Source organism: Eptatretus burgeri, chromosome 13, assembly GCF_056783735.1.
Source record: "Eptatretus burgeri isolate ZD-2024b chromosome 13, Ebu_testis_v1, whole genome shotgun sequence".
NCBI lineage: Eukaryota > Metazoa > Chordata > Myxini > Myxiniformes > Myxinidae > Eptatretus > Eptatretus burgeri.
Genome location: NC_140973.1, coordinates 22966596 through 22979750, shown reverse-complemented (window position 1 = coordinate 22979750; position 13155 = coordinate 22966596). Strand labels below are relative to the sequence as shown.

Below are 13155 nucleotides of genomic sequence, written 5' to 3'. Positions count from 1 at the left end.
AAGATAAACCATCATATTTTGACAGCATCATATAGTTTGGAAAAATAAAGCTTGCATTCAGCACAAACGGCTGACCGAGGGAAAACCCTTCCAAACGTACTTGCCGCTTCAGAACCAAGTGCTTTCCCTTCCAGTACTTGAGCATCTGTAGGTACTGCAGCGTGCTCACGATGTCCGCGGGGTTCACAGCCGTCTCCTGGCTCATCTCTGTGAAGCCAAAAGCAAGGAAATAAATTATTTCCATTACCAAATGTGAAAGGTTTCTTTGAACCAACTTCTCTTCCTGAACAATCAAAAATACTTGTACCGACTACACAATAAAATTTGTCATGACTTCAGAGTCCATTGAAGTTTGACTTTCCAATGTCTTGATGAACTGCACTAACCAATCCTAAAGTATATCAGAAAATAAATGAAAGGGTACAGCCAAGAGCATTGTAACCCCGACTCACAATGCTGTGCAATCGAGACAAACCACTTACCTGCAGGAAAGCACAATCAATCCAAAGAAGCGGACACGGGCGAATGTGCCATTGGATAAACTGTATAAATGTGTTAACGCCAAAGGTCGCACAGTGCTTCCGGAGAAATGAGAAGAATCGACGATCGGTGAAGGTTTGTTCGAAATTCCATCCATATCCTTAAATTTCAAAAATGTCATAAAAGCTCATACAAGAGGAATTGTTATGTCACAAATATCTGTGTAATGAAATAATTTTATGCTTTTTAATGTGCACCATATTGATATCTCAAGGGCTTAAGAGCCTTTAGCAATGACTTCTAATGAGGTGCAAAGGTGAACATCTCTCTCCACTCGTGTAATCAAAGCCAAGACATTCTCAAAGACAGTCACAAAAGGGACTGTGCAAGTTACTGAGGAGTGCAGATGGGTGGGAATGGTAACCACAGCTTCTGCCATTCCGTCCATTTGTCTGAGCATTCCAACCTTTAATGTGTACAGGTAATTATGATACACTGCTGGGTTTTTGCTTTCCTCGACTGCAAGTGCCAGTTATGTGGAAAGACAAGAGTATTATGGATCTTGGATATAACAGCAAAAGTAAAGGTTAAATACCATGCAGATCTTCAAACAATCCTCAAAGAATTCAACACCACCACTCTGGATGTGTAAAGTCGAACTAGGCACACCTTTGATGGAGATCTCCTTTCCTTGGTAGTTGTGTAGATAGCGCAGAAGAACGCTCTTCCAGTAGCTGCGGTAACTTATGAGCCCCAGATCAGAGAGTGGACGTTCTGGAGATCCCACTTTGTCCTCCACCTTTGACAACAGGTAACCTTTGTGGAAAGAAAAAGGAAAGGGTGGGGATTTTGAAAATATAACTTTAATTGTACTGCGCCTTACCACTTCAATAGAAATGCTAAAAGTAAACAAGATCCAATGCCCAGTGTGCTCATAGAGATTTGAATGGCCAGCGCCGAATAAGCAAAGCAGTTGTAGTTTGAGAGTTCCGTGTGAGTGTGGTGGCTTCACGGTTTGAGAATGTTAGAGTGTGACACCTACTGAACTCAATAAGCATCTTTCCGTAGCCCTGCTTCATGAACTGAGGCATGGTGAGGATACACGAGACGTTGTAGTTGAGGAACGAATTTTTCTCCTGGGGGATGGAATGACGACGCGGGTCAATGCAGCAACATTCTGTCTTTCGATTAGCAAAAATAAAAATTGATGTTTAAACCAAGAATAAATAATTACCAAGTTACACGTTTTAGATGTTTGTGCTTACAACAATAAAACAAAAGTATGGACAATTTTGCGTGTGTTTCTTTCACTGTTTCTTGTCCCACAAAAGAACAGCAGAGAAGATTTTTTCCCCCCCTGAACAGGGTATTCAGGATATCGACAAGACAGTATGTTCGGTTTCGATGTTTACTCTCCTCTGATAACCTGAGAAAGAAACTGATAGATAAGTTTGTGCAATGCAGAACTCGCAGTTCTCCTCCTTCATTTGATGGAGAAAATTCAGACGAATTCAATAAATACCGAAGCGAATCAGGAATAGAGGTGTCCAGAGGTTTCTTTGAAACAGCACAGCAAGACCTTTAGCAGAGTTCTTCAATCAAATGGATGAGTGTGTCAGCAAAGGCTGTCCTGTTCAACGAGGGAAACATTGTACTGATTGAATCAGCTGATCATATGACCATGGCTACAAACCGGAGAAGGCCTCACTAAACAACTAAAAAGGCCTCACAAATCATCGAGCTAGAATCACTGATGCCGCTCATAAAGATAAATCCTCACTTGATGACTGAAAACAATTTATTTATTTAGTTAACATTAACCGACCTTAGCTTCGTTCCGGAATTTTACCTAAATCACATGCTCAGTGTGCTTGGATGGGCATACCAAACAGGAAAAGTTTGGTTGGAATGATTTCTTTAAAGTTGGGTGACAAAAAAGAAAGAACCAAAACAACCAAAAGGTCCCCCCCCCCTCCTAAGCTCACACTTGTACATAACATTTAATTGCTGCCATCAAGAGTTGAGAACACAATGAAGGCATCAACATCCTTTCTGAGCGAAAGCAAGAGAGGAGAAGCATTGCCAAAATCATCCCTGGAGAGACAACACAATTAACTGGAGAGAATGGAAGTGCAATTATCAAGATAGGCATCCGAGAGTGGGAGTCATTGACAAAAACAGCATGGAGCTTGCTCTACCCACTCGGCTAATATAATTCTAACAACAAAACAGTACCGCATTATCCTGGGGAATACTTCCATCACACAGATGGAAATGTAATGGTGAGCATGGCAGGAGAAACACAAACGTATGGGGATTTTGTGCCCCTCGGATTGAAGATACCACGAGGCGAAGCCTCGGATGAGAAGACCGATGCCCTGTGATGAATAATGTCCATAATAATGCACTAAACACCCAAGCTTGAAATGTTGATTCTGGGATATTTCCTGACCGTTGAGAGGGTGAAACCTGGCATTTTGGAAACAAAGATGATGCAAATGAGAATGAAAGTTACAAAATGAACATCATTCAGAGTTTATGGGCAATCAAGATGATTGATTTAGGGCCATTTCCTCAAAAACGAGCATGCTTGCCTGATAAACAGAGCTGACCATTCTTCATATTGATTCATAATTACAACTGCGTTGCTTACAAATGCGTCTTCTCAATTTGTAGTCGGTTTGGATTTAAACCAATGCCCTCCAACATTGGTGTCTAAATGGCGAGGAATGACCGGGGCAAGGGTTAGGGGTGAGCACCTCACCTCGTTATGGTCAGTCTCATGTGATCTCTTCAAGCCCAAGTTCTCGTGCCGACCCTGTATCGACAAATGGCGGAGGGTGTGAAAGGCGAGTTTCTGGCACCTCAAAACCAAACTACGCTGAGAGGTGGGCCTCAATAGCTGTGATGAAGGATACCTTCATATGAGCAGGAAAACTCTGATGGTGGTAGGTTCGCTGGTTAAAATTTTTTTATTAATGAAAAAGAAACAACCTGCGGCAGTCCCTCTGCTTATACTGGAGGGACCAAATAGCCTCGCCATTTTAATTATCCTGGCAAGTATCCTGGGGTGTAAGTTGTCGGGCATGCCTTTGAAACGGAAAGGAGGGGGGGGCACTTGTGTGACCCTGGCCTTGCCCATTCCTCCACATAGTGGGTGCTTGTGTAACCTTAGACTTGTTCCTCCACGTGGGGGAGTGGAAGGGGAGGAGATGCTTTTCACAGGTGGGCAGTCCCATCTGGTTACCTTGTCCTATTAAAGTGTATTTTAACGTTTAACTTTCTCAGAGCGGTTTTATATTTTTCATTCTTCATTTCCTGTTCCGCATTTTTCATTTTAGTTGAGAGCACACCAGCATATCAATCCCTTCTTTGGAACACCATAAAGCAAGAGATCCAACCTCTGCATATGCTACAGTTTTTCTTCCATCCTTCTTCAGCATCTCCCCCCCCCACCCCATTCCTCCCCAACCCATCATCTTAAAAAGCAAAAGCTAAAAAACAATAATTAAAGCACTTCCCTATTTCAGAGCATTTCCTCATTTGTGCCATCACCATAAAACTGTTCAACTCTGTGCTCATGAGCGTCTTCGATATTTAATATCAAACAATGAACAAATCTGAACTGCATGAAACACGAGAAACCAGCTCATTCATCTCCAGCAGAGTGGCTGAATCGAGGGAACTCACATGAGGGCTGCAGGGGGAAAAGGATTTTATTTAATTTTTTAAATCACTTTTCACTTGATCGTTTACCCGATTCCATCCACAGGAACGCTAAGTGGATATTTTAAAGTAATCGTTGCCTTTCCAGCACACTCTTAAAGCAAGCTCCATTCTTCTTTGAACAACAAAAATCCAACGTCCTCAATTTACTTCATTGAAACAAAGAAAACAGGTATTCTTGATATTTTCAAAAAATGGATTGAATTGAGGACAACACTGAGAATTGAGGACAATTCCTCTGGAAGAAGTCTTTTCTTTCAAGCTTCTGGGTCTCACTATCTGCCATGACCTTTCCTGGGAAAGTCACATTTCCAACCTCGCCTCAAAAGCCAGTCGCCGACTGGGAATCCTCCGTCGTGCGAAGTCCTTCCTCGGCCCTCTTGAGCTCCTGACCACTTACAAAGCTTTTGTCCGTAGCCTGATGGAGTACTGCTCTCCCCTCTGGGCTGGTGCTCCTGCCTCCCACCTTTCTCGGCTTCACGCTGTCGAAACCAGGGCATTTAAGATCATCGGCATCTCCCGCAATGAAGCTAAGTCTTTGGGCCTCTCACTCAATCACCGCAGGTTGGTCAGTGGTCTTTCTGTCTTCTACCGACTCCTCTCCAGCCTTGCCCCCCCTGCTCTCTCTGCGATTTGTCCCCACCACATTTCCACAGGGCGCTCAAGGTCCGCCAACAACCCCCTTCTGGTAAAACTACCAAAATCACGAATCACTGCTCATCTTCACTCTTTCATTCCTCTTTTTTCCCGCCTTTGGAATAAACTTCCTCACTCTATTCTTTCCCATTCTTCCCTCCAGGCTTTCAAAACAGCTGTTCACCACCACCTCTTATCTTCCCCCATCCAAATCCTCGATCTTTTCTACCACCGATAATCCATCCAAGCCCACTTCCTTCAATTCCCCTGCTTTCCTTCCTGAAAGTCCCTATAATGTCCATCTTCTCTTCGCCATGTTCCCCATCCCATCCCCATCCCTCTCCCTTCCACAGTTCACCTAATGTGTCTGTTCCCCACTGTTTTGTCCCTTCCACTCCCGCCCCTCTTGTCTCATGCCTCCTTGCTGTGAGTTGTGTGTTAGCTCTCATACGAGCCTCGACCAAGGTATACAAAAAAAAAAAAAAAAAAATTTTTCAAAAACAATGCATGACCCTCAGAAAGCAAAAAAAAAAGTTTGGCCTTGTTATGATCTTGTTCATCTGTTCCACAGTTCTTGAAATCAGATGATCCTAATATCATCATTTTGTGGAAAGCCTGTGGCTGCTGGTTTGCATCATTGCTGAGGATGCAGCTGTGCCACTGATGCAGTGCTCCCTGCTGGTTGGAACAGGAATTTGTAATTTGGCCATGGTGCCGGCGATAGCTCGCCTACTCTTCATGAAAGACGCCGTGGGATCTTTAACGTCCACCGAGTAATGCCAGCAGACGGACTTCCGTTTAATATCCATCTGAGGGACAGCACGCATATTGATGGATCACCCTGCTTATGAAACACTGGGATGACAGTTTACAGCTGGTTCGGAATTCAAACCCAGGCTAGACAACATAGAGGTGAGTGTGCACACCTCTATGGCATCCTGCCAGGCCTAATCCAAATGAGCTATAAACTGTGATTTATAATCACAGTAGGCATTCAAACAATGCACCGACTGATGATGATGCTCATAATAATCATAATCTCAATTCAACGTTCAGGCAAAACCACACAATATGTTCAAATTAACACAGTATACTCCTATCTGACTGACTGCAGGCCGTCTAACCTTTGAAAAGTAGCCAACAAGGTGGCAGCCCGAACTGTCGTCCTCGGTCATGACGTAAAAGAGAAAAGGCTCCACATCGTAGTACAAGGTCTTGTGGTCCAAGAAGAGTTTTGCCAACAGGCACAGGTTCTGACAGTAGGTCTGTATGACACATCGAAAACCCACAGAATGTAATCATCTTGAATACAGCGTGACGAACAAATCAACATCTGCAAACGCTTTTCGTGGTACTAAACTTAATGGGCCAAAATCATGATAGAATTCCACTAAACTCATGATCTGGTCACATGGCGTATGCTCATTCACACTTGCAGTGTCTATAGAAAGTCTACACCCCCTTTCAAAATTTTCACCTTTTGTTGCCTTATTGCCTGGAATTAAATTGTATTAAATCAGACTTTTTCCACCTTTATTTACACATCGTAACCCATAACTTCCAAGTGAAAAACAAATTCTACAAATTTCAAAAAATCAATTAAAAATACAAAACTAGAATATCTTGGTTGGATCAGCGTTCACCACCCTGAGTTAAATACTTGGCAGAATCACCTTTGACAGAAATTACAGCTGTGATTCTGTTGGGATAGATCTCTACCAACTTTGCACACCTTGATTGGGCAATATTTGCTCATTCTTCTGTACAAAACTGTTCAAGCTCAGTGAAGTTGCAGGGGGAGTGTTGATGGACAGCAATCTTCAAGTCATGCCACAGATTTTCGATTGGATTTAAGTCAGGGCTCTGACTGAGCCACACAAGGACATTTATATTTTTGTTCCTGAGCCACTCTTGTGTGGCTTTGGCTGTGTTCTTTGGGTCTTTGTCATGCTGAAAGGTAAACTTCAGCCACAATTTAAGCTTTCTTGCAGAGGGCAGCAGGTTTTCCTCTCAGATTTTTCTGTATTTTGCTCCATCCATTTTCCATTCTCTCTTGACAAGTGCCACAATCCCTGCTGATGAGAAACATCCCCATAACATGATGCCACCACCACCTTGCTTCACAGTAGGGATGGTGTTCTTTGGGTGATATGCTGTGTTGGGTTTGCACCAAATGTAACATTTTGCATTTAGGCCAAAAAGTTCCATCTTGGTTTCATCGGACCACAAAACTTTTTGCCACACGGCTTCAGAATCTCCAGAATGTTTTTTTTGCATACCTCAAACAAGACTCAAGGTGGGATTTTTAGCCACGTCTCGCATAGCGAACGCTGGCTCTAAGAGAGCTCCGCGTTGTTGTTCTTCTTCTTCTGGTGAAGACAAAACCTTTAGGACGCAGCTCTTTTATATACAGGATCCGGATCTCCTTAAATACTAAACACCTGTACACATCCTCGCATTGAGGGTGCCTTTTGATAGCGTCTATCATGAACTTTTAAATATATTTGGACATTTGCTTGAAAGTTTTGAAAAGTTCACATTACTATTTAAAGATTATTCCATTTAATGTGTTGTAATTTCGTAAATACACAATTTTCTCGTCATGAACAGGAGCCTCCATGACGGGTCTCGCTATTGGCTCCATCAAGGCACGTGACGAAATATCGGAAGTTGTTATTGCCTTTAGGACGTGGCTCTTGGACACATTTGTCCTTGTTTGAGTAATGGCTTCCTTCTGGCCACCATACCGTACAGGCCAGACTTGTGGAGTGATTGGGATAATTTTGTCACATGCACACAGTGACCAGTCTTTGCTATAAAAGCCTGTCGCTCTTTTAAAGTTGACATTCACTTCTTGGTGGCCTCTCCTTGTTTGGTCATCCAGTTTGGAGGGACGGCCTGATCTAGCCAGGGTCTTGGTGGTACCACACACCTTCCACATCTTAATGACCGTCTTGACTGGGAAAGCAAAGTCTTGACTCTGCTCCAAGGGATATTCAAGGCCTTTGAAATATAGTTATACCCGTCCCCTGATCTGTGCTTTTCTACAACTTCATCCCGAAGGTCTTTTGAAAGCTCCTTGGTTCTCATGGTTGAGTCTTTGCTGTGAAATGCACCACCCAGCAGAGTAAGCATACAGGAAGAGCGGATATAGGAAGATAATCAAAACCACTACAATTTAACACAGGTGGAGGCCAATTAACTTGGTGTGATTTTGAAGGTGACCGATTACACCTGAGCTAATTTACAATTGCTATTATAAGGGAGGTGGATACTTATCCAACCAAGATATTCTAGTTTTGTATTTTTTATTAATTTTCTGAAATTTGTAGAATTTGTTTTTCACTTGGAAGTTGTGGGTTACGATGTGTAAATGAAGGTGAAAAAAAAGTCTGATAATGTAATTTAATCCCAGGCTATAAGACAGCAAAAGGTGAAAATTTTGAAAGGAAGTGTAAACTTTCCCTGTTCATTAATTTCACTCATGAAAGCAGCAGCACACAATGGTGTAGCTAGTTCGAGAATTAAATGCAATATTACGATTCTCCATGGTGTCTGGAGCCCTCTCCGTAATAGATAAGTCAGGAGAGAATAAAATTAACAAAAAAAAAAAAAGTAGTTGAGAAAGGAAGAAAGGTGGTAAGGTTGAGGGGGTTGAGGTTACCAAACAACCAACAAAGTTAGTGTAGGAGAGAAGAGAACTTGGGATAGAAGAGGAATGGGGTTGGGGGAAATATAGGTTGTATGGGGGTATGGGGTCGTTTTTGCAAAAGTCGTGTACTGTTCCTTTTTCATGCTTGAAGAAGCAAACAAATACCTGGTGTGCTCTTACACCCTTAAACAAAGGCTCAAATCAGCTCCTATTTACCATTTGCTAAAGGGCAAGAAAGTAAAAGTTATCATTCTATTTCCCACGACGATTTATCCTCTTCATAATTGAAGTTAAATTATAAACTTTTCATAACAAGATACCTGCCTTTCATGTGACATTCACCATGACGTATGAGGGAAGAGGACAAGTGCTGTTAATCTCATTACAAATCAAAGTAAGTGGCAGCTCAGACAGTCACTCAGACATCGCCATTTCAAAGTACACATTGAAATGGAAACATAAACTACAAAATCCATTTGCAATGACAATTTTCAGCAGCCAATTTGTATGGAACTAATGTAAACAAAGAAAACTAGGAAGCAAAGTAACTCAAGCAAATTATTATGGGACCAAATTTCGTTTCCCAGCCGTTCAAAAGAAATCTGAACAAAGTTACGCCTTCGGTATGCAAAACATCCAAATTGTTATTCCCACGATGATCTCACGCCAACTCACAAAAAAAATAAAAAATAAGGATTTAAAAAAATTCACATTTCATAACCTCAGAAGTGAATCTTTACACTTGCTTTGTTTAGATTATACTACTAAGGAAAAAAATAGAAAGTAGAATTTGACACAAATCCGGCAATTGAGATGCCTACACCCACGTGAAATGTCAAGCCACTGTTTTAAAAAGTAAAAGGTCACCTGAGAAAGACAGAACAAGAGAGAAAGCACAGATAAGCAGAAGAGAGAAGTCAGCTGCTTCTAACTTGAGTTATGATCTGCAAAATGATTGAAGGGAACATGACCTTTAACCCGTTGAATCTAAAATTGAATCAGTTAATCTTTATATTGCAGAGCATACTTGTGTCGAGCTTAGTTGAAATCCCTTCTGTGGTTCACAAGTTATTGCGGTTGCAAAATGATTTCCAATAAATTATGGGCATGATTTACAATCATTCTGTTACATCAATAATGTGTCAAGGGGCAAATGCCCATAATTATAGGGCACATGCCCTTTGACCTTCAAGCTTTTGAATCCAAGTCTAATGCCTTCATCTTTATATTACACTCCATACGCGTGTCAAGTCTGGTTGAAATCTCTTCAGTGGTGAACTAGTTATTGCAAGAATACAGATTTTCAAATAAAAGGCAACTGACTTTAAGTCTTTGACCTTTTGAACCCAAAATCTAATCGGTTCATCTTTGCGTTACAGTCCATTGTTATGCCAAGTTTGGTCAAAATACCTTCAGCGGTTGACAAGTTATGTCGGTAACAAAACCATCACAGACGAACGGAGCCAAAAACATAATACTTCCGGCATCTTCTGCAGCGTAGGCATAAAAATGGAAATCGATTACTGATTCGCAAAACAAGCTGGTGCCATTTCCAATACCCTGCGTGCCGCGTGTTGAACGAATCTGGATACGACCGGGGCACGTGACCTGCTGAAAAGTCAGGCCTTGCTGCCTCACCTTGTTCCTCTTACCATCGACTTCGAATACGGAGATTGAGCCCTTGCGGTAGATCTCGTCCCCTGGAGGATGTTTCCACACACATTTGGCCTGCAGGGGTACAATAAGAGCTAAGTACGAGTTGGTCTTTCAAGAGGAGCAAGCAAAAGAGAGAAATTTGTTTGGGGGGAAAAAAGCTATATAAACTTGTGCGTGCAGTTTTAAAACTTATTGCAGCTAAATTTCAAGACTACAACACAATTATTGAATACCATTGCATGATCAAAGTTCCCATCAAATACACAAAAGAGACTTCCTCAAGAAATTGAAGGGGAACGGACGAAATGAGGGTTTATATTTTAGCTCTGATGTTGAGAGGCGCTTGTATGTACTGGGACATTGGGATATCAATGTCCTTTTGCACAAATAATGAGAACCCAGTTATGCTCAAGAAATAATGTCAAATCAACCCAATTATTTACTTTTTTTTTTTTTTACAATTGAAAGCTTCAGGAGAACAAGGAAGGTACTAATGTCGTTTTCCATTAACAAACAGTATATTAAGAGACAATGAACAAATCAACCGAGGATACGGGACTTGATCCTTGGGTAATAGCATCATTAAGCGCACAAGTGATTCAGGATTTAAAAGATAAGCCTCGGTCGACGCACAAGCATCAGAGAAAGTCTATACATAGCCAGATATTTTATCCCTCTTTTAATTGCCATTTCCTGCCACCTTCTCCAGATATGGTTGTGGACCACAGACAGGGGGTGGTGTGTGGCAGATGCACCTTGGTGATCAGGATACATGTGGCAATCGTTCCTGGTACCACAACAGTGAAGGTGGTTTATATTTGGCACTCCAAGAGTGCACCTGCTTTGCACTGCATCGCGAGCTGCTTTTGCCAAAAAAATAAGAAAAATTAAACTCATTTTGTTTTTGATTAGGCCACTTGCTGTCCAGCACATTTAAAGTTTATGCCGATTGTATAAACAAAACCAATCAGATTGCTGGCAAATACAACTGATCAAAGTGCAGCACAACCCGATTCTGTATTTACTTCTGTTAATGTGATATATGATGGGGTTTTTAGCCGATGTTAAGGTGGTAAGACAAAGCAAGCCAAACAACCGAGTTTAACGGGAAGCTTGGTCACAAAAAAAAGAGAAGTAAAATACCAAAAAGGAGGCCTGCATTTATTTGCTGTCCAAAGTACTGTTTATTAAAGATTATAACCATCAGTAATTTTAATTAATTAATAAGTAACTGTCCAGTAATCATTTTTAATACGATAAGGTGCAATCATTGATAGAATTCTCCAATGAGAATAGATTATTGGGCTTAAAACAACAAAAGCTACCTTTTACACACACACACACACACACACACACACACACACACACACACACACACACACACACACACACACACACACACACACACACACACACACACACACACACACACACACACACACTGTTGTGGGGCAGGGTCTCGGTGGTGAGCACGACTGCTAGAGGGAGCAATAGAGTCGGCTCCACCGAACACCCGGAATTTATAGGTCGTCACCCCGGATAACTCTGGGTCACTTAAAGGACCGTGGTCACCAATACTTCGACGGCATGGGGTGGGGTTAATTGCCTAATTTCAATATACCTAAATACCCACGCAGTCTAACTACCGGGGAACCATACCTGCGACTCGGATCGTACAAAGTCAGCCGAGGGTAACGACTCGGATCCGGCGTAACTGAGCTGAGTTACTGGAGCCGTGCCGGACCAAATGAACAATTTATCCTCGCTATCTCTCAACACACAGCATGCTAAGCCAATGAAAGAAACACAGAAGCGAGCTGGAACATTTAACAAAAGGGATTTACTTAAAATAATAATAATCGGGGAGGGGAGACACAGAGCAGAGTTATCACGAATAAAAGAAATGTAATATGAAAAGAAAACACTTAAACAGCTCGACTTAACAGACAGGGCCCACGGACGGACACACACACACACACACACACACACACACACACACACACACACACACACACACACACACACACACACACACACACACACACACACACACACACACACACACACACACACACACACACGAAAATGTCCCTCAGCAGGTCTTCAGTCAGCAAAGCCGGGCCGGGGTACCTGTCCCGCCTCGTGCGGTCACACCGACCCAAACCACCACGGTGGGACTTGAACCCACGACCTTGGCGTTGCCAGCACCAAGACTGCAGACCGCTCGACAACGACCACAGACCGCGCCACAATCGCCACCAGGACTGCAGACCGCTATCGCCAAGATCCACGATCCTCCAGAACGCACTCTTGTCAACAACCACTCACTGGCTTTGGATGCCACTGGCCACGTGCGTAATGGCGGAACCGCGCGCACTGTATGGAATGTGCTCGAAAGCAGACATGTACGCCGCTCGTGAGACGTGCACGGATTTATCCATGATGATGTACCTTCGGTCCTCGCTGGCAGCAGTGGATTCTCCACGGATGGTGAAGGTCTTCTCGTCTCTCCGGCCAGCGAAGCTGCGATCGAGCCAGGGAATGTACCGTGCGGGCCACGTTGGCGCGCAGGGAATGAACGCATTGATCGACGCTGGTTGAACGCCCGAGCAGGCATGTGGGACCCTCGACCGGTCACCCGGGTACGGCCCGGGGTTTTATGCAGGATGATTCGCGTGCCAATTTCGATGTGGGCGATTCGTGTCGTGTCGTGGGGTCGGAGCGAGGTGTGTTCGCTGTCTGGGATGGCCTTGCCGGAAACGAAGTGAGGCGGTTTCCGGCCCAAGCTGGAGGGCCACATGAGGGGTCGGGGCCAATCGGAGCATCCGATTCAGGTGATGACGTTACGAATCGGGGTGGCCCCTCCCCCCGAGCTGCAAATCCAATAAAGGTCGGAGAAGTTCCTCTGTCTCTCTCTTGCCTCTTGCTTTTTGAGTTTCTCCGCCTCTCTCTCGCCTCGCCTCGACCCTCCTCCTGCTGCCCGGACTCCGCCAACACCAAGTAGA

General features: G+C 43.2%; 1 protein-coding gene across 5 annotated transcripts in view; it reads right to left on the bottom strand.

The window, feature by feature from the left end:
* LOC147014061 (histone acetyltransferase KAT7-like) overlaps nucleotides 1-13155 on the bottom strand; it is a 68816-nt gene that overhangs the window by 1123 nt on the left and 54538 nt on the right. For 4 of the 5 annotated variants that reach the window (XM_085851667.1, XM_085851666.1, XM_085851665.1 and 1 more), the window contains exons 10-14: nucleotides 10133-10222; nucleotides 5967-6107; nucleotides 1523-1616; nucleotides 1150-1296; nucleotides 101-207 (exon numbers count right to left, since the gene is read on the bottom strand). In XM_085851667.1, the coding sequence (XP_085707793.1) occupies nucleotides 101-207; nucleotides 1150-1296; nucleotides 1523-1616; nucleotides 5967-6107; nucleotides 10133-10222 (579 nt within the window). Of the gene's footprint in view, nucleotides 1-100; nucleotides 208-1149; nucleotides 1297-1522; nucleotides 1617-5966; nucleotides 6108-10132; nucleotides 10223-13155 lie in introns of those variants that run through there. The other variant, XR_015050627.1, reaches the window with a different exon arrangement.